At 45.6% G+C, this 26,059-nt stretch overlaps 2 protein-coding genes across 12 annotated transcripts in view; one reads left to right on the plus strand and one right to left on the minus strand.

Annotated features, from left to right (window-relative positions):
* Positions 1 to 14,580, minus strand: part of LOC144010739 (prospero homeobox protein 1-like) — a 35,343-nt gene extending 20,763 nt beyond the window's left edge. Inside the window, exons 1-4 of one of the 4 annotated variants that reach the window (XM_077511188.1) lie at positions 14,036 to 14,580; positions 12,381 to 12,427; positions 10,224 to 12,291; positions 6,492 to 6,599 (exon numbers count right to left, since the gene is read on the minus strand). In XM_077511188.1, the coding sequence (XP_077367314.1) occupies positions 6,492 to 6,599; positions 10,224 to 12,218 (2,103 nt within the window). In that variant the 5' untranslated portion in view covers positions 12,219 to 12,291; positions 12,381 to 12,427; positions 14,036 to 14,580. The other 3 variants (XM_077511189.1, XM_077511186.1, XM_077511187.1) reach the window with 3 other exon arrangements.
* Positions 1 to 26,059, plus strand: part of LOC144010741 (uncharacterized) — a 256,051-nt gene that overhangs the window by 42,285 nt on the left and 187,707 nt on the right. For 2 of the 8 annotated variants that reach the window (XR_013281319.1, XM_077511197.1), the window contains exons 4-6: positions 203 to 283; positions 21,245 to 22,121; positions 22,927 to 23,046. The gene's annotated coding sequence lies outside the window, so the exon portion shown is untranslated. Of the gene's footprint in view, positions 1 to 202; positions 284 to 14,063; positions 14,681 to 21,244; positions 22,122 to 22,926; positions 23,047 to 26,059 lie in introns of those variants that run through there. The other 6 variants (XM_077511194.1, XM_077511195.1, XM_077511193.1 and 3 more) reach the window with 6 other exon arrangements.

Here is a 26,059-nt window from a genome sequence, read left to right on the forward strand (position 1 = left end):
CTGATCCAGACAGACCATATAATTATACTCGGACATATATTCTATATCAGGGGTGGGCAATACATGAAACAGACATCGGGTCATGTGGTAAAGAGTAAGATAGGTCAAATAAGAGCACAACAAGTATACAAGTGAAGATCGTCACACTCTAATGACTTGACTAACGTAAACTATATCCCTATGTCTGCTATACTGCCCCCAGGTGGACAAGGTGTGCACACCAGACTTTGCAGCAAATTGGACACATGAATATCCTCATCTGATTTGATCGCGAGCATCTCTGGTGAGTACGATGTATTTATTGACCTTTTTTTTTTTTTTTTTTTTTTTTTTTTTTTTTTAATTCTCTTATATTTTTCGATGAAAATTGAGTCTGAACTGCTGAAAGGATGAATGCTGCACGGTTACCTCACGTCACGCGTAATGTTGTCGTCTTCATTGCGACGGCAATGATAATTGTGGTGTGAAGTCGCCAACCGAAGTGTTCGGTGGCAAATACCCGCCATTGCTGCTAAAAGCCTGCTAAGCATCATCTGCTCGCGCACAAACGGGCCATCCCGCCCCTCTGACGAAGAAGAATGAATTGGGGGGGGGGGACAAAATCGCTGAGCGGACCGCTGGCTGGGGAGGCCGAGCGGTTTTGACATGGAGATTAGGGCCGTGGCTATTGTTGGCCGACACGCAGACGCGCACACAAACATGCGCACGCTCCTCATGGTAGCGCCATTGTGCCAGGGGCGGGCGGGGGGCAAAGACGAAGAAGTCAGGAAAGGCTGGAATCATCGGCGACTGACGTGAACACGGCCCAATAAGTCCGCTTGACATTGTTTTGGGGGTTTGGGAAGGGTTGCGTTGTGTTTGCGTGCTGCCGTAAAGTGCATGGTGAGCATAAACTGGGAAATGAGGTGGGGAGGGAGGGAGGGGGCGGGGCGGGTGCAGGTCAGCGCTGTCGGACAATGGCGTTGGGACGTGGAGGTGCTGGTGGAGGTGGGGGGTGAGGGGGGTGCCGGCGGTGGTGGCGGGGGGTCGGAACGTGAGCAGTCAGCAGGCCGAGGTCGTGACATGGACGCGTCGAACAAACAAACCACTGACGCTTCCAAATATTCGCCTGGGCTGCACGCGGCTGCTTAAATGTGCACAAAAGCTTCGCTTACTACCAAGCAGCGCAACATTTGCCAAAATCCAGATGGGACCAGGTCCCATCAGCCATCACCCCCCCCCAAAATTTTATTTGTATGAGGCAATACCGACATAAAAAGTACGATTCACTATAAGACTTGCAAGCAAGTTTTTGTTGTAGTTAGTAGTTAGTCGTAGACATCTGTGACTGAGAGTTACTAGGGCTGGGCCTAAAACATCAATATATCGATTAGGGCTGCACAATATATCGAAACAATATTGATATTGCGATATTGGCCCATGCAATATGCATATCGCAAAGACATGCAATAAGTTTCATATGAAATTTTCTGCTTTTACCAAACGCTAACTAAAATGTGCACCGCCATCCAATAATTGAACATTATCGAGAGGTCATTACCATTAACTAATTAATTAATTCAATATTGAGTTTGCTTATCTTTGAAAAAGTCTTATTATTTCATTAGATCATAAAAATGTCATTTCTTTAGGTAACATGATAAATATTGCAATAATATTGATATCACTGTATTCGGCAACTATATCGCATATCGCATGATTTTCCAATATCATCCAGCCCCAATATCGATATTGAATCGATATTCCTTTTCATAGGCCAATATTGATTCATAAAACCATGAATCGATGCTTTTAATGTCTCTTTTGCGTTTTTTTTTTGTAACACGTTTGGAGAATTAAAAAAAAAAAAAAAAGATGAACCAAAGCGTCAGCGTTTGTCCGTCAAGCTTCCCGGAAAGACGGCTTCTTCGTCCGTCCGTCCCGTCGGCGCGCGGCGACGTTTTAGTGAATTACTGCCGGCGCGAGCTTTTTGCGAAGCTCCGCTCGCTTTGGAGATTGGACTCGGCAAACGGCGGCCATCGCTCACGGCGGAGACCTTTGGTGTCAGCGCAAGGCGGCGGCTGAGTGACGGATAGACGTGTCACTTTATTACGGAGACGAGCTCGGGAGGAAATGTAGCTGAGCGCCCCCCCCACAATGCAAAGCACACATCATAAAATACACAAATCATAGACGGGCGTTCAAAATTCCGCTTGATCCGCTTTTTGTTTTTGCTCAACGCGTCCTTTCAATCAAGTTTGGCAACATTTGAGCAGTTTTGCTTCATGAAGTTGCTGGTGGAGAGGGTGGGGGGTGTCTGAGGAGTCCCCCAAATAGCCCCCACCCCCATCCCAAATGCAGCTGAGGACAAGAGCGTTGGTTGGGTGTAAAAGGAAGGAACGGGCTGAAAGGAGCACATCACCGCCGCTCCTTAATCAGACTTGGCAGGGGTCAGCCGACACTCACAGCAGATGCAACCTATACGTGCGTGCGCGTCGAGCTAAGAGGCAGATGAGAGAGCGACAGCGAGAGTGTGTTTCTCACACTCGCACTCAAGAGCCTGTGAAAGGTCAACTCTTAATGCTAACAGCGGCAGATAGAAGAAGGTGCACGCGCATGTGTCGAGAATAGAAACCCGCTCCAGCAAGTAGCTTCGCTTCAAACTGTCCGTCCCTCCGTTTTCCAAATTGTGCTTGGCCTGGTTTAGTTTAGCCAATCCCGGCCGACTTTGAGCAAGAGGTCAACTATACACCCTGGACAGGTCGCCAGTCAATCACAGGGCACGTGAGGACAAAGAAACCGTTCAAACTCGGGTTTGAACGAACCTAAGGACAAGCTGGAGTACAAAAGCCAACATTTTCAAAAATCTCTTATCTCAGCGGCATTTACAAACAGTAGTCCATGCCTTTGTTACAATCTCGGCTGGATTACTGTTAATGCAATTTATTTTGGAATCAGCCAGTAGGTGCACCATACTTCCTACTTCCTGTAATCGTAAAATGTTGTTGTTCCCATGCAGAGGCTGGGTAAAAGGCGGGTTACAAATTGTTAAAAAGTTCCTGATGTTTTCTGCTAAATTAACCAGACATGGCAGGACAGGATTTCAAGCTCTCCTCTCCTTCAACTTTTCGAAGGAGTCTCGCTCGATTACACCTCTCTCTCTTTTATGCTCATGACGTGCAGTAGCCGATACAAATCACTTCAGCATGTAAAACTAAAATACTAAAATTAATCATTCTCAAAACAAATAGTAATTGCAAGTTTAATAAAAAAAATACACATAAAGTTAGTTCTTTCCTCTGTGACCGGGCAGGTGTCACATGACTACTAATGCGCAAAAACTGTTTCCATTACACTTTTGTGAAATACTTCTTTTTCGATACGTCTCAAAAACCACCTCATGAGAGCGCAAAAACCTTTTTGCGATATTTTAGTTTTTTCGCAAATCCAGTGTTTCCATTACCAGCTTACTTTTGCGAAACATGCCTTTTGCGCAAAACTGAGGGTAATGGAAACGCACCTTGTGGTGGCGGGGTCCAAAAAACAAAACAAAAAAAAAAGCACACGGATGACCTCAGCGCGCTGAAGCGAGATCGAGAACGAGCAAGCAGAGGAGAGCCAGAAAGGCACCGAAGCCAGTCTGGGCCTCCCTCGCCCCTCGCTCTCGTAAGCCCCTTCACAGTCATCGGGGCTTTCCAACGTTTCCTGTTTTCGCAGGGGCAGAATTGTGGGAGATAATCTCCGGCTGCCGATTGGCTGGCCGCGCACAAAAAGCGGCCCTGGAAAGCGGCCTTTTGTTTGCGGCGGTGACTCAAATCCAGCCGCTTGGCTTTTCTTTTCTTTTCTTTTCTTTCTGGTCGGCCCCAACCAGGCGCAATGCTGCACGGGTCCCTCATCATCAGCAAAAACCGAAAAAGGAGCAAAACAGGAGTCATGACCTCCAGAAGAGGGCTAACCCTCCTGAACGGTTGTCCAAAAGCAAGCGTGATGTTTTCGCATAAACAATCACAGATGGAGATCGGAATTGTAGGGCAGCGTGGTGGTCTCGTGGTTCGGATTGTCTGTCGCACAAATCTCAGGGTCTAGCTTTCAATTTGGTTTCATTTATTTATTTTAAATTAAACTAAAATTTGCTTTTTTGATTCATATTGGAAAATTAAACTATTCATCAACGTACAGAGCGATCGGACATTTTGTTTTGTTTTTGCTGCATCCATGCGTCCCAGTTCTTTCCTTAAAGGGATACTTGACTCAGTGAGCCATTTTCAGCAGGAAAAAGTTCAAATTTTGTCTATAATCAATGGGGTAACTTCATTCATTTTCATGTATACCTTTAAAAAGTAATTTTTCTACTTGCTGTCGACTGATGATATCACCTGTGCTAGCGACCAATCATGGCTCCGTTTACTGACCAAACCCAGAAAACAGGTGAGCCATGATTGGCCGTGACCTGCATACGAGGGCTGGGAATCTGACATTTAATGGACAGCTGAAAAGTGTGTAAAAACTTACAAAAAACAATTGCGCTTTATATAAAAAAAACACAATTATAGCTGGGGCCGAAAGATTTTGATACTTTTATAATCGTAGTTTGTTTGACTATAAAATGATGCCACATTTGTTGCGATTACTCAAGCGAATCAACATTTAGTGTATCTTTCTCTAATCTGTTGATTCATCTGGCGCAATTAATCAGCACACATTAACCTGTCCTGGCCAATCAGAATGCAAAAGTCATAAAGCTAATTGGAGATGATCTGGAGTCCAAACAATGGCCTTTTTTTGACACGTGTCAAAACATTGTAGAACGCAGCCAGTCGGAATCGCGCCACGATAAGTTACGTCTGTCGGCGGTCCAAGCAGCCCCGCTTCCCACGTCGATTAGGTTTTGACTGATTAGTCTTAAAGACTTGTCTGAGAAGAGCCACTCGCAAGGAGGCCCACGCCGGTGGAATCTCATTTCGATGCTCCGCCTAATTCCCATGCATGTCTGCAAACTTTGCGGCTCGCCTTCCATTGTCTCGCGGGGAAAAACAACAACAAACCAATGTGGCTGATAATCCTCTTAACGATCTTGACCTTGTTTCGTTCGTCTGATGAGGTCGCCTGTGATCCTGCCACCTCCTCCTCGGCGGCCATTAAGTCACTCAAACAAAAGCGTTTTGAATCTTTCATACTTGTAATGATAACGAATGTTGCCGCTTTGCCCCCCCCTCACGTCCTTTTCAATCTTGAGTCAAGAGATTTTTTTTTTTTCCCAAGCCCAATTGGCAGATGCCAAACACGCTTGGCCAAAGCACGTCCCCCCCCCCCCCCTTTTTTTTTTTTGGCCCGAGTGGCGATGTGGCGAGTGAAAGTCACGTGACCCGCAAAGGGCGGCCGCCGGTGGCAGCGCCATCCAAGAGAGGAGGCAGCTGAGTGGGAAAAAAAAGGGGAACCTTTATCTTCTGATTTGAATAAGATGGCCTGGATCTGTCACAGTGTTTACCCCTCCGTATGGTCAGAGAGGGGCGCGCGCACACCCGCAAACACGACAGCAACGAACAAACACGGCTGTGCGTGCTTACAACAAGCTATTGTGTTGCGCTTGTTTTTTTGTTTTTTTTCCAGTGCGGCTTAAAAATTGAGCTTTGTTTTCTTCATGAAACTCCCAGTTGGGCTCCTCCTTGTCATCTATGCTAACCGCTAACCCCTCTCCCCTTACCTCCTACCCGTTCTCCATACACCTGCTTGGATAACCGCTTCTCCATCCCCATCCTCAACATCCGACCGTTTTGAAGTTAATACGGACGACTACCGAAGCCCTGTGGCTGTGGACGCACGCCCAACTTCCTCATCTTTGCTCTTTTGCATAAAACCACAAGTTAGGGGTAGGGAAGGGCCTCATTTGGAGAATGACGGGCATACATTGTTTGTTTGAACTGAAGCCCGAACAGCGTCACAAATACAACTTCCTTTTTTTTTTTTTTTTTTTTTTTTTTTAAACAGCAGGTGTGTCTTTGAAAGGAAAAAAACCTGCTGACCATTTTGAAGCATCTATAGACCCTTGCAGTTGATAATATGGCACATTCATCACGTCCGCCTGGAATTTACAATCAGAGGTTAATGTTATGACCCACTGTATATGAAAAAGAGAAAAACTACCCGATATAAAATGATCTGAGCATATCTGCGTACTTTTTGTGGGTGCAAAGCAGTTGCGTCGTAGATTCGCGCTAGCCACCGTGCTCGTTTTTCACTCCTGACTGTCTTCCACCTGGTTTAGAATCACTGCCAGCAGCCGAAAGAACGATTTCATCTCTCTTTGAGCCATTGGAGCATCCGTCGGCCGCGCACAAGTTCACCGTAGCGTTGGTCGCTGATTTATCAACTGTTTGACCGATATACTAGCTCACACTGATTGTTTTATAATTCACTCGCATTGACGCCCTTCAACGTGGCGTCACACTGGAAGGGTCTCTAGAGGATCGGTGTGGACTAGGAGTCAAGGATTAAAGTTGCGTTGGACTCACCTTGACGTCAGAGAAGAACATCTTGAGCATGTTGGAACTCGGGTAGCGGGTGTAGAAGAACATGAGCTTGGCCTTTTTCAGGTGATTGGGCGAGAGACCCTCCTGTATCTGAAATGGCTGCCGTTAAGGACCAACATTTTTTCAGACAGAGCATTTAACACCCTACGTTACCCTAAATGGAATCCCTAAACCGAGTCTAACCCAAACCCCTTTTGGTTTCTGGTTCACCGTGGATGGCAATACCTGGTTTGCAATGACATGGACTGCATTAGATCCCATTCCTTGGATTTTTACCCATAAAACCTGATTCATATTAGGTTCAGAACGTTTTTATGCATATCTGAACGTCCCCACAAGGAAGAGGATTTTCTTCCCAATATAGCCCAAGATGATGGTCGTTGTTGAAGGGTTGCTAAACTAGCTCAAGATGACGGGGCACCAAGTTTCAAATTGCTTGCAATTAGCATTGTCCGTATTGGGAACGTGACGCCGTCACGGCTAATAAAACGCCGTCTGGCCCTACAGCTGATGCTTTTTTTTTTTTTTTTTTTTTATTACATAAGGAGGCTCATTTCACAGTCAAACTAAGCGAGCGCCTTTTGCCTTCTCCCTGTGCTAACCTCCACCCGAAAAGAGGAAGAAGGGCTGCAGGGGAAAAAAGGAACCCATTTGCATATCACAGACAAAGACAGCAGTTAACGCCAGCGATGGGCAAGAAAGCCTAATGGCTTGGCGACAACACATGCCAAGCCCAAATATGAGGCTCTGATGTTGGCTGTCTTAACAGGCTGACAAACAAGATCCAAGCAGATAGTCTGCTAGCCCATCAAAAGCCTTCTTACACTCACATGGACCACCTTCAAGCGGAGGTCTTCCTAACGGATCACCTGGACTGAGTGGCGGATAGAGGATGGAGGTGGTTTTGGTGGGGTTTATCTTGAGGTTTAGTACTGTTCCAATCTACAATTACATCCCCCTCCTCCTCCCTCTGCTCCACCCCTAACAACCCCCCGACCCCCCACTCAACCTCCCTGCCTCTGCCAAAGCCTTGGAGGAGCAGAAGAAGGCGGAGGAGGAGGAGGAGGAGGAGGAGAAGAGGGTGTCCGATGCTTTGGACCGAGCCAACCACGGGGGGACTGAAACACATCTGCGCCACTGAACGGCCCAAGCCATTTCCACGGTGAATTAACATCCGTATAATGCGTCTGATCGCATCCATCTGAAGGATAAGGACGCAGGAGGGGGATCTGGATAAGGAGTGCCCGTTTTCAACTTGGAATTGTTTCCCAAACAACATTCATAAGCAAGAACAGGTTTGAGCCATAAGTTCTTATGAAGATTTACACTCGAGCGGCCAAAGTACGCCGACTTGACTTGATTTACGATCGGCGGGGGTAGCCGGCGATCGTTAAAACCAGTCAAGTGTCCAGATGTAGCTGTAACTATAGCGAGGGAAGAAGGCATCAGCTGCTAGATTGGATTGCCCTTGGCCTCGGGGTTACGCGACGGAGCCAGCAAATGCGGAACCATGCCGCCTTGGCTCCTTAAAAGATCCTGTCTACTTTGTCTGTTTCAGTAAGCGAGAGGCAGAGAGGGAGCGAGGGTCTTGCAGGGCGGCTTGGGGAGGGAGGGAGGGAGAGAGGGGACACTGGCAGGCTGGTGTTACTCCATCAGGCCCGGCCAAAAGAGCAGCACTTCACTCCCCACACCACACCATCTGCTCCGAGTGGAAGGGATACAATAGATCCTCAGACACAGAGAAGCAGCTCGTTTTCAATCAGGCAAGGTGGGATGCTTTGGGGGACAGCCATCTGAACGCTCTCACTTCAAATTCATAAGGATATTGTCTTTATAGCGTTGTTGTCGTCACTTTTTTTTTTTTTTTTTTTTTGATCAGGGTTCTTTCACTTTTAAACCAACACTGCGAGATGGTACCACCGCAGCCATCAAGAGTCGACCATTAAGAAAGCCTCGCATCTCCTGATGAGACGTTTTCATCTACAATTCCCTCACAGCTTGCAAATGTAATTGTGATTGGACTTAGGGGTGGCGTGCAGAGCTATTATTTTGTCATGATGGTGCGCTCGCACCAGCTGGCTGCCGCAGTTCGCCGGGACGCAACCCCCGACAAGAAATCACTGTTCCCTCAATACTTCCCCATAGCCCGGAGTCATGAGAGCAAAATAGCCACTTCCCTCCCCGATTCCAGGTGTAGAGACAAGAACATTCAGAGTTGGACTGTGGACAAACGAGCAAAAAAAGCGATCGTGGCCATCTGCTCGGTGACGCGCGCGGCGACGGCGGTGAACTTGAACGCGCCTCGCAAAAAAAAAAAAAAAAAAAAATGTCTGACAAGCTGTCGCTGACCTCCGAGACTCGGAAAAAGAAGTTAAGAGTGATTCATAAATTGGGGCTGAACGATAAAGCGGGGATGCACAAAACGCAACCTCAAGTATGGCAATCAATAATAAAAAAGGTGCAGATTGCTCAGCTGGTGAATAGCCAGAATGTATAAAAGCCACCATGAAAAGCTGCAGCATCTGGCCTGTGCGCTTGTTGTTTGATTGTTTTCCACTTCCTTCCAGTTACTGTCCGCCCCTCTCTCTCTCGCTCTCTGTCTCCTCTCTATCTCTTTTCATCCCTCCATCGGGAGCCGGCAAAAGCAAAGGATTATGGATCTCTGGAAAGCGTTCAGCCTTAGGTCAGAAGACAAGACAAGGCGAGGTAATGAAAGATAAACAGCTCGCTGCAAACACCTGTTAACGTCCGCTTCAAAAGAAAAGCCAGGGGAGGAGGGGCCTTTTGCGGGGAGGCAAAACAAACACCAAAAAAAAGAAGCATTTGGCTGCCAAGCAACAGCCCGAGGGCCCCCCGGGCTGTTGACAGATCTTTATGAAATGAAAAAAAAAAAAGAGAGAGAGAGAGAGAGAGAAATGACAATGATTGTGGGCTTTTTACAACAGCGATGGCTGATAAGAGGAGCGGTAGGAGAAAACACGAGCAATCTAGAATACGCATCTTGGTCAAGTCCTCGGGCGAACCTTGCAAAAGCCTCCCCAGGGGCCTCCCGTAGCCTTCAATAAACATGTCCTCCTCCCAAGCAGGTAAACGAGAGGACTGATTCATTTAGCCGAGAATGAATTCTAATGACTCGAAGCTTTTGGAAGGATAACCGAGGGCGCCAATCAAATTTTCATGAGGGTAAAAGGGGCTTGAGTAGCGTGGGGGGCTAAGGAGGAAAAGAACGAGGAGGGACTTGAAGCTATTAGCCTCCAGTCTCCAGGGGGATTCAATCTGAGCCCTCCCGTAGGGGAAGGCTTCTTTATCCACGGGCCACCGTTGGGGTTAAACTATAAAGTGAGGATGTCGAACACTATTGTGTGCCAACTTGCAGGATGCTGATCTTCCTCCTGCTTCTTTCAGGACATTTTATTTTTTAACAAAAGCAATTGGGCCAGAAAACGTCACGGGGACCTAATCTCTCTGAGTAAGCGATATGCGATAAGAAAGCTTTTAAAGCACTTACGCTGTGGAAGCTGGAAGAAAAGCTCATGAGAAGGCAAGCTAGGAATGTAAAAATACATACAACGATGCTGCAAAGCAGGAGGGAAAAGTGATTCATCAACACTTTGGCTATTTCTTAGCAGTCTAGAAAAGAAGTTAACTCTTTGAGGTCTGCGTGCGCACCTGCGTGAGTGTCAGTCCAACACCATTTTGTCAAGAAAAGGATACATTGCTGCCCGAGTAAGGCGAGATGTCAGACATGTCCTGCAGGTCGCCACACTCGGACTTGATGAGCGACAAGGAGAGTCCCTCGGCCGTGCTGCCGGGGTGCGCTGGCGAGCACGAGCGATGGTGATGCCCCAGGTGGTGACCGGATGCCATCTTGGTCCTCAGGCTGGTGGTCTCCCGGGACAGGTCCATGGAGTCTGGCGAGGAGCGCTCCTTGCTTGGGTAGCCGCCCGTGGGTGGGCCCAGGGGACTCTGGAAGGGGTAACCCATCAGAGGCAGGGGAAAGGGGTGTCTGAAGGAGGGTGGGCTGAACCCCATTGTGGCAGAGAGCGAGGAGGGGTGAAGAGATGGGTGGTGGTGACCGCCGTGGGCACCCACCGCTGACGATTGGTGATGGTGGTGGTGATGCTCGCTTGCCGTCTTCCTGACGACTAATGGCAGGGCCTCCGTTTGGTCATTGACTGCACCCGGAATCCCGGGAATGCCGGTGAAGGAGTCTAGCGGATTGGGAATGATGACGTCGCCGAAACACTGCAGCCTCTGGTTGGCGGTGTGGAAGTTTGGGTTGTCCCCGTTGACTGCGGCGGCGAACCTTTCAGGGGGCAAGGAAAGCGGGGGGAATGCCTGCTGGGGCGTGGGACGAGGGGGCTTGGCAAACACCTTGACGACGGTGTCCACCACCTGCGTCATAGCCGAGTTGAGTTCCTGCTTGAGCGTCTCCGCCAGCTGTTTGCCTTCGGCGTGCATGGAAGCGCCCGGGGCTCCCTGCCCTTTGCTCCGGCCGATCCCATCCCGCCTTGGCTTGTCGCCATTCCCCAGCAGGGACTGGCCTTGAAGCAGCGCCCGCGCCCGATCCAGGAAGTGGCCCGGATCCAGGTCAGACATCTCGTTGTCGGAGCGCAAGTCGTCGCCTCCCCGGTCGTCGGCGCCCTGGTCGTCGGCCCCATTTTCGGACCTCGCCGGGCTGTCCTCGGACAGGTTTCCCAGGTCATTGTGCAGGTCGTTGTGTTCGGAGTCGTCAGTGGAGTCGTAAATCTGGAAGAACTTCTCCTGGAGCTGACGGAGTTGCTTCTGCATGTCCTCCAGCTGGAGCTTGAGTTGTCGCCGCTCCTCCTGCTTCTGCTCTTTCCTCTGACACGCCAGCTGGGTGAAGCTCTGTTGCTGCTGCTGGGGCAGTCGCTGCTTGCGCTTATTCTCGCGGCTGCCGCCTCCGCACACCTCGCCCGCTCGCGGGCTGCCGGGGCCCTGCTGGTGCTGGGAGCGAGGCGGCGGGCACCCCAGATCCATTTCCCGCTCGCCGTCCATGTCGTGGCGAGAGGAGGGCGGCACCAGAACGCTGGGCGAGTGGCTCATCCCGCGAATGATGTTCTCCACGCGGGCCCGCTTGGCGCGCAGGTGCTCGTCGTTGAGACGCTCCATGTCGAACGCGCCCAGGCCGGGGGGCCGGCCGAAGGGCGACAGACATTCCTGAGGCGTGCTTTCTTGGGAGGAGTTGCTGCAGGCGTCCTCCTGGGGAGCGTCCGAGCTGGTATTGGAGAGCCCCGACCCGGGGAAGCCGTGGTCGCCCCTTTCCCCTGCTCGATCCCCTCTTTCCAGCCCGCCGCCGTTCTTGGCCAAGTTGTTCTTGAGCAACTGTGAGATGATGGTGGTGCCGGGGAAGGGCATCATGGCGTCCTCGTACGAGTTGGCCCGCTTGAGCAGCTTGCGCAGCACGTTGGACTTGGACTCGCCGTCGCCGGCGGACACCACGCCGGGCCCGCCGTGCGGCTGTACTACAGAGCACTCCATGGGGTCGGCGTCGGGTCCGTGGTGGGAGTGGGCGCTCAGAGAGTTCATGGCACTGAAAATGGCTGCTTTGGCGCGAGCGATGCTATCAGTGGTCACTGTGGCTGCGGCAGAGGCGGCGGCGCTGCCCACGGTCCTCTTCACGCCGATGTCCACACGTCTTCGCTTGGTCTGTCTGTTCAGGAAGGAGTCGCTGTCATGGTCCGGCATCACGGGCTGCTACTATTGGGCCATTTCCCCCACAAAACCACACGTGTCTCTGCGCGGAAAAGGCTCTGGACACCTGCGGAGGGGGACGGGATCAGAACACATAGATTAGATCCTGCATGGAAAACACTCCAAAGGCAAGATAGCAGGAGAAGTAGTACACACCGATCGGAAGCGGCCAAGTTTTTTGCTCCTGGGACAATTTGACCAACCTAGGGAGGGCGATGGGAAACTGGCAGTCAGAATTGGGGGCAAAGTCCTACATTTTCTCCCGTCCCCTGCCGCTCACATGCCGCGTGACACTGAACCAGTTCCCACGCAACACAAAGCGGGCAGAAAATTATGATAATGACTTAAGCACTTGTCCTCATTTCCCATGTTTGTGTTGTGTGCGCGAACTCTATATAGGCGCCGTTAATTGCCGAGCGAGGGTCACGTGAGAAAACGGGGTTAAGATGATGTGCAACGCAAAACGTCCAAATCGGCGCCGATCAATAAGCCTCCGATGCAGGGCAACAATAGAAAAGCCAAAATATAGGACAATTGATTTTGCTGCCTGCGTGAGCTCAATCAAGGTTGGGCTCGTTTTTGTTTTGTTTTTTTTCCCCCCTTTTCATATGGCAAGGCCACTCGCTTCATTCTGCTCAAGCAAACAGGTCACGACGGTCAAAAGAGACTGAAAAAAGCGCTACGTGCAAATAAAAAAAAAAAAATCAGCAGTGGTCGTGTGACAAAATACCAAAAATATATTTTAAGAAACTGACAAGAGAATTTTCTCAAGCACTTTTACAGTTGACGGTTTAAATTTGAATTTGAGAAACAAAGAATGTGAAAATGATTTTTGACGACTTGAAATGTTCCCATTTGTATTTTAGTTACTGTCACTCAAAAAAAAAAAAAAAATAGAACGAAAGAACACGAGTGTCAAAGCGGAAAATTATTCACTATTTAGTCCTGTTTTAAATCATATTTTACCGTTTAAAAAGCAACATCATATTTACTGTGACTTTGGGGGCAAATCAAATCAAGAAGTGACGTTTTTACTGATGGCAAAATAGTTGACATGCAGGACGAATTTTTTATTATTATTATTTTTTTATGTATTAGACGAGCTCAGACAGGAGATGAAGCTTCTTGTCAAGAAGACAAAAAAAAAAAAAAAAAAAAAAGATCGCTATGAGGAGCCTTAACAATGAAGCTGGAAATAGTCACAAGCGCTGCACCTGTCTTTTGGGAGCCAGCACCTGTCTACCACCACACACAAACGCACACACACACACACTCTTCTCTCAACAAACTTCCCTTTCTACTACCTTACAAAAACATTATAGAATACAGAAAAAAAATCAAAAAAATTTTCCCCTAATAAAACACTCGAAAATAATATTTAATGATTCCAAAAATAATAAATCAAACCGAGTATAACAGGCCAGCAAATACAACAATTCAAAGTGGACTTTGAAAGATGAAACTCATGTTCGGACAACACACACACACACACACATTCATAAAATAAAATAAATCTATGAAATTGACTTTTCAACTTACTTTCGACTTTCCCGAAGCAAGAACGTCTTCCTCACCCTTTCAAAAAATACCGCAAAATATTCACAAAGTACCGGAAAACCGCGAGCGGTGCCTCCTGTCCACTTTTTTTTTTTTATTATTATTATTTGATGATGATGATTATTATTTGTTTTGTCCCCGCGTCGGTAAAGCTTGAACTCATTTTCGAACGTGCATGACTGTACCCGCCCGCCGGCGCCGATACCGGAGAGGGGGGAGGTATAGAACCGATCCGAACACAAGTTACTACTTACCCCCGCAGATGAGGATGAGGATGATGATGATGACGAGGAGGAAGAGGAGGAGGGGGGTTCCAAAAAAAAAAGAGGAAAAACTCGCTCACACGCTCTCTTGCTCCAACCACAAAAAAAGATGGGACGAGATGAGCGCTTGTGCTGAAGCCGCCGGGATGCTTTGCAAAAAAAAAACAAGCAAAAACAAGAAGAAGCGGAAAACCGGCGACGATGGATCTCTTTGGCTTCTTCTCACTTGCTTGAGAGCTGCCGGCGAGTTGTGAAGTGCGCGTTTGTGGAGGTGCAGCAGGACGAGGAGGAGGAGGAGGATGAGGAGGACGACAGGAGGACTGTGGCTTGCTTGCGTCCTCCCCGGCCACTAAAAAAGACATCCACTTGAAGACGCGGCTGAAGGAAGCCGGAAGACGTGCGAGCGTCACGGACGACTCGGGGGAGGGGGGGGGCGTGGTGATGTAACCGTGGCAAGCCACCAATAAGAGAGGACTAACTCCACCCACCACCCCCAACACACGGGAGGAGAACCACGCGCTGAACTTGAACCGGGACACCCCCCACCAACCCCCCCTCCCCCGCCCCCAGCAACCTGCAGCGACCATCTTCGTTTCTGCCCCCCCCCCCTAAAAAAAAGTGTCAAGCGTCGTGCCAGTAAGAATTTTTTTATTCCATCTTTCCACGTTTTGTTTGTTTAATTTGTTTTTAGCGCGCATGCGTGGAATTTGCCTGAAATATCAATTGGACTTTTTCTTCTATTTAGTCAAATCACATTTTCACCGTAAATCACACTTTTAATTCATCCAAATGATTTGGAAGCGTGGAAGAAAATGTTTTTTTTTAACTATAAATCCGATATGAACAGGTTGTAAAATGTTCATATTTAATTGTGATTATTCCATTTACGAGAAGTCTTTTTTTTTTCGTTCCTTTTGCCTGATTAAAAAGGCTTTGTAATTTTTTCAAATACATATTTTTGCTGGCGATCGTGGAGGACTTTCTTTTGCGTGTCGTTGTTGCGTTTCTCCTGCAGGTTGTGCACATGTTGTGTACATCCAATTTGCGCACATCTTCCTTTTCCGTAAGCGGAAAAGGGTGAGGCCGTTTATTTTCCTTTCCATTTCGCAAGTTCTTCTTTTTTATTATTATTATTATTTTAGTTTGAAATAAATAGAACCGAGTCAGCAAAGTTTTGATGTCTAAATTCCCCGACCAGAGCAGATCAGATCCTTCCAAACAACCCCCAAGAGAGTCAGGCCGGCTTTTAATTCTTCCTCCCTGGAAAATTACAACAACCAAAAAAAAACAAAACAAATCGTGTTGGATCCACTCGTCGCCGCCGAACCTCTTTTTGGGCTTTGCATGTACTGACACATTTTATTCGGGGCTGCACGGGGGGAGGAGAAAGCATATTGCCCCCATATAGGTTTTAATAAAGATGCCATTTTATTGCTTTCACTTTTTATTCTCATTTGTTCGATTGTTTAAAAAAAACAAAAAAAACATTTGCGGTATTTTTACTGCGCGTTTTTATTCGTCACAATGAGAAGCAACTCAAGAAAAATTAAGAGAAACAAGGACATCTGAAAAGATTTTTTTTTTTTTTTTTTTTAATGATGATGATGACGCTCGCATTTGCATGCTTCCGATCAAAGGGTCCGACATGTTGCTAACTTAGTTTTTTTTCCACCTTGCAATCACTTTTTTTTTTTTTTTTTTTTAAGTCTCCAATCAACTTTTGGAGATCATTTGAAGAGTCCAAAATTTTGGCGGTGCATTTCAACATTTGCTTACACTAAACACTCCTTACCGCCATGACAACAATAATAACAATAATAATAATAATAATAATAATAATAAAAGGTTTTTGCAAAAGAAGGCACGTGTTGATATGAAATCTAACTTGCGTATTGTTGTAATTACAGCGAATCAATTGAGTGTTAAAAAAACAAAACAAAAAACTTGTCGGTCGTAATTGGTGCGCCGCTATAAAATAATTCCCACTTTTATTGTTGCTTGTTGGCTGCACGTGCGCGTGCATGCATGCATGCGCGCTCATGCGTGCACAGTTCGGCCCCAGTTCGGTGACCCACACCCCGTCCACAACACGCACGCGCGCAGTTTCTGCCTGATTTGCATCCAAAACATATAGACGACGCACAGCATAATGATGATAATAATAATAATAAGGCAATTCATTATCATAATTATCACCATTTGAAATGCCGCATGTGTTGGGTGTACAATTTTCTATCGAGTCGAATCTCATTCAAATGATTAGCACAAAAAAAAAACAAAAAAAACAAAAACATGATTGGCATGGAAGTGTCCTTATGGATAATGTTTTGTTTTGTTTTTTGCCATCACGTGCGCGTGGCTGGCGTGAATGACGTCATTAAAACGGAACGAGAAACGCGCTGTGGAATTAAAAAAGTCAGTCAAACACGCTCATATTTCGCCTTTTTTTTTTTTTTTTAAACGGCGACAACGCATCAAAAAAGTAACCTGGTCGAAAATGATCATTTGAAAGAAGACCCTGTTTTCTGAACACACACAAAAAAAAAAAAAAAAAAAAAAAAAAAAAAAAAAAAATCAGCTGTGAAATTTGGCATTGATAAATATATTTAAAAACAGAAACATCCCTTCGTAACTTCTTAACCCAGAGACAGATTTATTTCCCCCCCCCCCCCCCATTTGCTGCGGGGGAATTTTTTATGCTTTTGACATAAAGGAACAAATTGGAGTCGCTAGCACGCACGCGCATGCTCACATTTACCGTCTCCCACACGTGCGCCTCTCTGAGGGGGCCAATTAAGCTTAAGGTGTTATTATGCGAGCTTCTCCCTATGGGGAAGATGGCTGCCAAGTGTCTGCACGTGCGTGTGCACGATTCAGTACCTGTTGACAGCCTCTCGACTGGCCCGCGTTTTTTTTTTTTTTTTTTTTTTTTTTTTTTTTACACAACCTTTGAACCCGCAGCCTCAAGCCTTTCACTGACCTTTTCACCCCCGGGGCAGCCTGCCTGAGGGTGAGGTCAGCAAGAGGTCATTCGACTCCGAGCTCACGTGTTGTAATTGACCCATTTGGACACGTGACAATTCGCAGCAAATCAAGTTTGCGTTTGTTGGCTTATTGAGTCATTGAGAATTATGACCAGTGTGTGTGTTTTTTTTTTTTTTTTTTGGGCAGGAAAATGAAAACGAAGCCATTTTGATTCAATTGCAGCTTATGCAGTTTATTTCAACAAAAACAAAACAAATAGAAGCTCCTCAAAATTTCAATTACATTTTTTTTTCTTTCTTTTCGAAACTTGATTCAGGGTTGGAACTGCAGTCATGTGGGACATTGCAAGTTTTGAAATTGTTTTGAAATCCAAACAAATTGGAGATTGTACAATTTGTAATTCCTCAAAAAACAAAATAAACATGGGAAAAAAAGTTTCGTAAGTGGTACATAACTTGTTGACCTTGTAAAAAAAAAAAAAAAAAAAAAAAAAAAAAAAATACATTGGTGGCCATAACATAAGTGAATTGTTTCAAAATATTAACAAATATGCAAATGTAAAGCGTGACGTCAAGTTCATGTTTTGAAATCTGAACAAAAAAAGCAGCAAAAAGTTACAGGTACACAAAAAAACCAAAGCAAATTCACACCAAACTATCCAAAGCATGACTGAAATTGTTGTCGTTGGCGTCATGCATGCACGATTATGCTCCATTGATGCTTCCAAAATTACAACAAATTGGAGGAGAAAACATTTTCAATTTAATTGTAACTTGCGCTGAAAATGTGAGGTGGTCACATGTGGCTGACAAGATTTTTCTGCAAAAAAAGTCCCCAACTGCAGGTTAGGAGTGTGACGATATATCAATATGACGATAAATCGCGATACTTGGTCTCCTGATAGATAAACAATACGTCTATGCAAGTATCGCGATATTTGGAATTCATATGCAGCCACGATGACGTGTTCATGACTTATTGAGCAATTACTTGGCAGGCCACTAGGGGGAGCACCTTGTAAGAGTGGCGGGGAAATGGACGCAAGTCTTCAGCCGAAGAAGACATATGAGCTTAGTCTTTAATTATTATTATTATTATTATTTATTATATAATTTATTTATATTTCTTATTATATTTATATTTTTATATAGATTTATAGATTATATTATGTATTTATATTATGTTTATATTTTATTATATGAATTATTTTATTTTTTAAATTTATATGATTATGACGTCAAATTAGTCAATAATTGCCGATTATTTTTTGGTCACAGTTTTCATACTTCAGCTTTTTTTTTTTTTTTTGTGAGTTTGAAAATGTTCCGGAGCAAAGTCATGTGCCCGCCCGCCGCTATGATTCGGCGCTAGCTATGAATGTGCGTTTGCAGCTTTTTGCTTGTGAGGCTCCCAAGGCGTGTGTTGTCATGCCATATTTGCGTCACGGGTTTATCGAACAGTTTCCGATTGTTTGATAACTCGTCAGCTACGTCCGCCACGTTTCAGCTGTCTCCATTTCTGTTAGATTTGCTCAGACCTTCTAAAGTACGGTCAGACTTGACTTGATCTGTTTCATTCATCACTTGTGCTAATTCATTTTTCTTTTCTGTATCATAAACTGGAGTTATACTTTTTGAAATAATTGTTTTTGGTTAATATTTTGGGCTTTCCAGAACAGATTACTTGTATTGACATCTTTTCCTATGGGAAATCTTGTTTTGGTTTTCATATGACTCGGTTTTGGTCGGACATTTTGGATGGAATTCATCAGGAAAAGCCACGTTGGCTGCAGCTTGATAATTAATACAAAATTGTTTTTTTGCTGTTTGAGTGACCTTGTTGACGTACGTTTGACACTTTTTTTTTGCAACCGAATAGTGTTCGTACAATGATGAAAATTGTTGGTACTAAACCATACGGCAATAGAACGGCAGAGTTCGGATAAAACGCGCACACGCACATGTAGACGCACACTGGCGGCCCCGTTCAAAGACTTCCCCCGCGGACGTCTGCCAACGCGGCTATAAATCAGGCTGCCGCTGGTGCTGAGGGCAAGGCGCACCTTGTCCACTCCTGGGCTGAATAAACCAAAACATCCTGCCTCTCGTGCTGCCCTGCAAGCGCCACCCAAGAGAAGAACCAACCCCCCCTCTCCCCCGGTGACACCCCCCCTTCCTCCCAACCCTCCCTCCATCTCGCCAATGACTTCCTGTTTGGAAAAGGGGATGAGCGCTAAACAGCACAAGGCCAGCAAAACAGCAGGAAGTTGAACCGGAGGAGCTGCACATAATCGTGGCGGACGGGCTGCTTCACGCCTTACCATCGGGTTTAACACCCCCCCAACCACCTCCTTCCCTGTGGACCGACCGGGGCTGTCCTAACAAACACGACACCACTCCAAAATTGCTCTTTTCGTACGCCTCAGAAGTTGCTCATTTATTGATGAAAATTCCGTATACATGTCCATATTTGTAATTGCTTATGTAGCCAATTATTAGGATGTACCGGGGATGCTTTTCCCCGCCGCTTTGTTGTTGCTCTTAGCACTCTGGAATCACTTCTATTGGATGCCACTTCTGACATGATCGCTTTGCGTGTTGAGCTGCGACGTGACACAACAATTCCACGAATGTGTTCAACGATGACACAACTCTAAGTGCAGTGTGAAAAGGCATTTTCCAGTGTCCCATATTCCAGATAACAGGCAGACTAAAATGTATCCGTGACAATTTCCACTCATTGTTGTCTAAAGAAGGAGCAAACCTTTGAACCTTTAGAAGACATTTTTACAGATCAGAAAACAAAATTACATTGCCATAACAAATTTACAAATCCCGAGACAAATTTACATTTTAGAAAACAAACTAGAAGGGAGCCCCGAGAGACGTACCGCAATTGGTCCATTTCCAGGGCACAGCCCAAACCCCTACAGACATCACAGTGAGCCTTGAAAATTCCAGCAGGATCCAGATGGGCTCCACCTTGAAAATTCCGGAAGGATCCAGATGGGCTCCGCCTTGAAAATTCCAGAAGGACCCAGATGGGCTCCACCTTGAAAATTCCGGAAGGATCCAGATGGGCTCCACCTTGAAAATTCCGGAAGGATCCAGATGGGCTCCGCCTTGAAAATTCCGGAAGGATCCAGATGGGCTCCGCCTTGAAAATTCCAGAAGGATCCAGATGGGGTCCACCACCAGCAGCAAGGAAGTGCTTGCTTCACATCTCCATTTTCTGAATCCTCACTCGGCTGTGTTGACGTCAAAGCTAATTTTGCTTCTCTTCGCCATTTTCCCTCAGGCCTCGACTTTGACGTAAGCGCTGTGGAGAAAGTGCAGCATTTGTGGAAAAATGAAAAGGGAAAAAAAATAAATCCAAAAGTGTTTTTATTGGAGAGGTCCGCTAATTAGCGCGACATGAAAGAAAAGGTGAAGGCGTAAGAAAGAAGGTGTCAGCCGTCAGGTTATCTGCTGATTGTTTCTCGTGATTTTTACGGCCTCGCCGGGAGAAGCTGAGCAAACAAAGCGCCCGGCCCTTGGCTCCACTTGAAGGAAGACCAAAAAAAAAAAAAAAACGCGCCTGGAAACAACGTCCCGCCCGCCCGCCTGTGGAGTTAACAGGCTGCTGATTACTTCCTCCTCAAAAGACGTGGAAAACCGCAAGTGGAACCTCCAAAGTTGGATTTTGAACATCAAGTTGGGGAAAGAAAACAGAACGCACAACAACTTTGCTTTTTCTTTGGCTATCTTTTGGCTTTGGCTTTCTTTGCCATCAAAGTTGAGACCGATTGTTTGATCGTGAAGTTCTTTTTGACACTTGCGTACACCTTGTGAATGTCGTTCCTGAAAAAGTATCACGTGTACAAAATAGACCAAAGTTTATTTTGGGATGTTGGACTTGGGAGTCAAACGCGGGCCCTAGAATAGCGCCGGGCGCGCGCGTGTCTATTTATAGCACGGCTGTCATCGGCACTCGAATGTTCGCCTCCAATTTGGGAGGAGATGGCAATCGGCGTTTGTTTTATTTGTCCCGTGAGCACACGAAGCTGCGTTCAACTGCAGCGTGTGCACGCACGCGCGTGTGTTTACCTCACTTCACAAAATCATACATCATCTCCATTTTCATACATTTGTGTCTGTCTTTTGCAAGGGAAAAGGCCCAAGTTATTTTGGAGATTAAAAAAATATATATATGATTTTTCTCCTTTATTTCCCACAGGTTGACAGATGGGCTCCGCCTTGAAAATTCCAGAAGGATCCAGATGCTCCGCCTTGAAAATTCCAGAAGGATCCAGATGGGCTCCGCCTTCAAAATCCCAGAAGGATCCAGATGGGCTCCGCCTTCAAAATCCCAGAAGGATCTAGATGGGCTCTGCCTTCAGAATTCCAGAAGGATCCAGATGGGCTCCGCCTTGAAAATTCCGGAAGGATCCAGATGGGCTCTGCCTTAAATTCCGGAAGGATCCAGATGCTCCACCTTCGAAATCTTTTAATTGTACATGAAAAATAATGAAGTTACCACATTAATTGTAGATAAAACATTAACTTATGCCTTAATATTAAATAAAGTATCCCTTTAAGCCCCAAAGTGAAATTTTAGTCTGTTTTGAAATGGACGTCAGTGGAGGAGTTGTTTTACAGAGTTTATTTATTGAGTGTCAAAGCAACGCCGCCGAGCATTCATCAAAGTAAACTCCGCCCACTTGATTAGAATATTTTTATAAAATGACATTATCGGGTGCTCAATATTGTGAGATATGGTGAGAAGGCGCACAAACAGTACAAGGAGCATGTGACATTGATTTGTTGAATCTGTTGATCCCTTTTTCCTCCCAGGAATCTCCTCCTTCCTGCCTAAAAGTGGACGTGCCAGTCACGGTGGCCCCGCCCCCCTCCAAGAGGAAAGTGACAGCCACTCTGTTGACCCGCTGACCCGTGAAGACACACAAAACGCACACAACGCGGCCGACCTGACTCAGGCTTTCTTTTCTTCTCAAGTGAAGGAAGCTGACGTGGACGCTTTCAGGATAAGCTGAGCTGCGCGCGTCTTTTGTGTTCGCCGGCAGCGAGCCGAGCGACGACGACATCAAACAAAGGTTAGCGTGACGCTAGCTTCATGCTACGACGCGATATAAAACACCATCCACCAGCTAGCAAGCAGCATTCATAGTTGTTTAAACACCAATGTTGTCACTAGGAATGTAACAATACCGGCAATATCGTGATATCGCGATATAAAAAGTGCCACAATATATCGCCGTCGTCATGTCACAATATTACTTGTAAAAGCTGCACATCAGTAAAAAATAAAAAGTAAAGTCAGGTTAATTTCCATTTGTACAGTTCTAGCACCCACTGGTGGCTATTTTCTTTAGTGCAGTTTCATTTTCACAAGGCATGTTTTGGCCCTTCGATGTATATAAATCGAGTCAATATGTGGAGGAACTCAGTGTTGCTTATATTAGTAAGTGGCTCAATATTAAGTTTTATTAGGTTGTTTATAAGCATTGCTGTAATGTACAAAAGCACATTTATTTTTTATTTTATTTTTTTACAATATTGTGACTTTTTTTTTTTTTTTTGTATCCCCAACCTCCCCACAATACTGTGATAATTATCGTATCGTGATGTTTGGATATCGTGACATCCCTAGTTGTCACAGGCATCGAGGCGTTCTTTATCCTCCGCAAAGAACGGCCGATATTACTGCAGTTTCTAGCACTTTCGTGGCGAGATTGTACTGCCCCCTGGTGGCCAAGTCACACACAACAGAAGGGCTTGCAAACAATCATGACGGACAAATACATTCTATTGACATTTTAAGTAAAACTGGTCCAGAACCGCCTCTGATTTATAAAAAAACCAACAAAAAAACCTGCTTGCTCTCGCTCTCTCTTCCAGCGGGGAATCGTCGTCGTCGTCGTCGTCAGATTACGCCACGATTATCCCTTAAAAAGGAACGCCGACCGCCTCCGAGATGGACGGATGACAGACGGACGGCGGATTGGCAGACGGCAAGGGGTGAGTCCGTCGCAAGCTCACCAAGTGGCACCGGGCCACGATTTGTCATCATAATCACACAAAAAAAAAAATCATAAAAATGATGGAAAGTAGAGATGATGGAGAGGAGGAGTGGAGGAAGGCGGACGGCGATGGGGGCGATAAGGAAGGGGAGGAAGCAGGAAGGATGTCGCCCGCGCATGGATTAGGCAGGAAAAACAAAACAAAAAAATGGCCCTGTGTGTTGCTTTAAGGCGACAATATTGACATTTGAAAGTCCCTGCATAAGAGAAGATCTTGGAAATCTGACACATCACACAGAAGAATAACAACTGTGCAAAATTCAAATGGAAAAAAATGACAACAAGGCACTCTAATAATGCCTGCACGCCTGCATCAATTTTTCTGTGCGATGTGCGCTCACTCGTGGCTGACAATGAGGCACTCCGGAGCGCACACTCGCTGTCATGTTTTTCTCCGCCCCTTTGCTCTTCTGCCCTTCGTTTTATGTACTCGTAGCTGACAATGAGGCACTCTAAATCGACCATGCCAGTCGACTGTCCCGAAGGAAGATTTTTGGTGTGTAAGCATAGCACGATTGCATGTCGCAACTGTGCAAATTTGTTGTTGAAAGATCCAGTACAAGCACAAATAAGGCACTTTAAAAAAATACTAAAACTAATACTGAAACTAACTAAAACAAAGTATTTTTTTAAAGAACTAAAAGTAATAAAAACTAACAGAACCACCCTGAAAACTAAAGAAAACTAACTTAAAAAAAAAAAAATCAAAGTGAACTAAAAACTAGCTTAACTGAAAAATAATTTTTCCAAAGTTCTAATAATCAAATAAAGTATCACGATGTTGCCTCATCCCTCAATTGGAGGATAAATAATGTTTGTTGGTCAAGCAGGTCATTAGTTAGTGGCGGCAAAGAAGAAGGGTGTGTGTGTGTGTGTGTGTGTGTGTGTGTGTGTGTGTGTGCGTGATCGTAATCCCTGTGAAATCCGCATTTCTCAATCCACGAGCTCAAGCTGACACTTTAAATAAAATCATTCTAATCCCGCGTGGTAAGAGAAATGAAAATGAGGAGATTAACGTGTGTGTGAGAGAGAGAGAGAGAGAGAGAGAGAGAGACGCATCCTCTTTGTGCCCCCCCCAACTTAACCACCCTGAGACTGTCCTCGTTCTCAACATGGCAACATCCACAACAGCAAGCTTTTGTCTTCAATTTCGTTACGACAAAAACACAACTTGGATGTTTTCTGTCACTCGACTGTTGTGCTTTGTGACTTTTTGGCCAATCGAGTCACATGACTTGACTGGAGTCATCAAATAAAAAAATGTTTTAAAAAAACGTATTTACACGTTATTGGGAGCAAATGAGTTAAGATGGTTAAAACAAAAACAAAAAAAAACATCTTGGCTACATTTTGAATATAGGGAACAAATAACGGCCAAAATTCGATTGCGTTTGGATTTGGTGGGCTGCGATTCAAACGACGCCGGCTTTTGCTTTGTATCGAAAAAGACCAAATGAGACTTTTTTTTTTTTTTTTTTGGACCGGGATGCTCGGCAATCGGCGCGGGCGGACGGTAAACGACGCACACGCGCGGACCACAAAAGGCTGATTGTGTGTGTGTGTGTGTGTCCTTTTTAATCTGGGATTATGCGATATTCCCGTCACGATGGCAAGGCAGGAAACAATGCTCGAGTTGATGGCAGGAAATGTGCGACAAATGGCGACAAATGAGAAACACCTGAAGCGGACATATTGAAACATTGCGTGCGGCGTCTTTCGCTATCACGCACACGTGCGGCGGATGAATAATACGGGAAATCGTCGCATTAACGTCGTACTACATAATTTCGACTTTACGGCACCAGGGTCTCGTCCTTCGCACCTTTTTTTTTTTTTTTTTGTTCATTTCCCACAATAATCACACCATTTTAAGGTTATATTGTTGTTGTCACCTCCAGCAACGGACGTCCGTCGAGCACGTTGAAGTCACAGAGCGGCCATCTTGTTACTCCCACCTCACGAGCAGACGACTGTATAAACTATACGCGACATGGACAGATGAGACATATACAGCTCGTAGGCAGAGGTTGGGTTGGGGGGGGTTGTAAAAAAAAAAAAAATTAGATTTGGCAGAGGCATCTTTGTTGAATTACACTTATAATTCTTGAATAAAAAATAAATAAATATCCCAGTTTCCTCCTGTACTAAAAATCATGAAGCATATCATTTATTCATGTAGGGCTGTGCAATTAATCGAAATTCAATTACAATTGCAAAGATTACACTCCACAATTGCAAAATCAGCATAATCGTTTAAAAATTATTAATACTAATTTTTGAGTTGTTTAAATTTACACATTTGCATTTTTTTTTAATTTTAAAATAACTCATTTAATAAATTTAGTTTTATCCAAAAAGCAACTTGCATAATTATGGTGTTTCAAAGAATTGTATTTGTCTTCATATTTTTTATGTTTAAAAATGTTCTTGTTTTATGCTAAAAAATAAAACATCATCCAAAGATCACAGAAAGGAGAGACACGGCCGACGTCCATCTTTGCAAACGAGCCGTTCTGGTGGCAGCTCGCACTTTGATGCCGCGTCACCCAGCGGGTCGAGTGTTGCCCTCCCCGAGGAGGTGACGGAGCGCCACGGAAGACCCCACCCCCTCCCCTGCCGGCAGATGGCCTCAAAGAGAGGGAGCGGCCTTTCAAACGGCATGACGGGAGCAAATAAATATTTCATACGAACGGACGACGTGTTTGTGTACGTACCTGGACCAAAAAATCAAAGAGAGTTTGATGAAATGTGAATCCTTGGCCCGCCGGAAAACATTCCGCACGGCCTCCTTTACATCGGGAGGTGACGAGCACAAAATGGATCCACCAAGACGCAAACGGAAAATTTCGTGACCACAAACACAACTTGGATGTTTTCCGTCGCTCTTTTTTTTGGGGGGCTTCTGTTGTTCTTTGTGACTTTTGGCCAATCGAGTCACATGATTTGACAGG

This window comes from Festucalex cinctus, chromosome 21 (assembly GCF_051991245.1).
Source record: "Festucalex cinctus isolate MCC-2025b chromosome 21, RoL_Fcin_1.0, whole genome shotgun sequence".
In the NCBI taxonomy this organism is placed as follows: domain Eukaryota; kingdom Metazoa; phylum Chordata; class Actinopteri; order Syngnathiformes; family Syngnathidae; genus Festucalex; species Festucalex cinctus.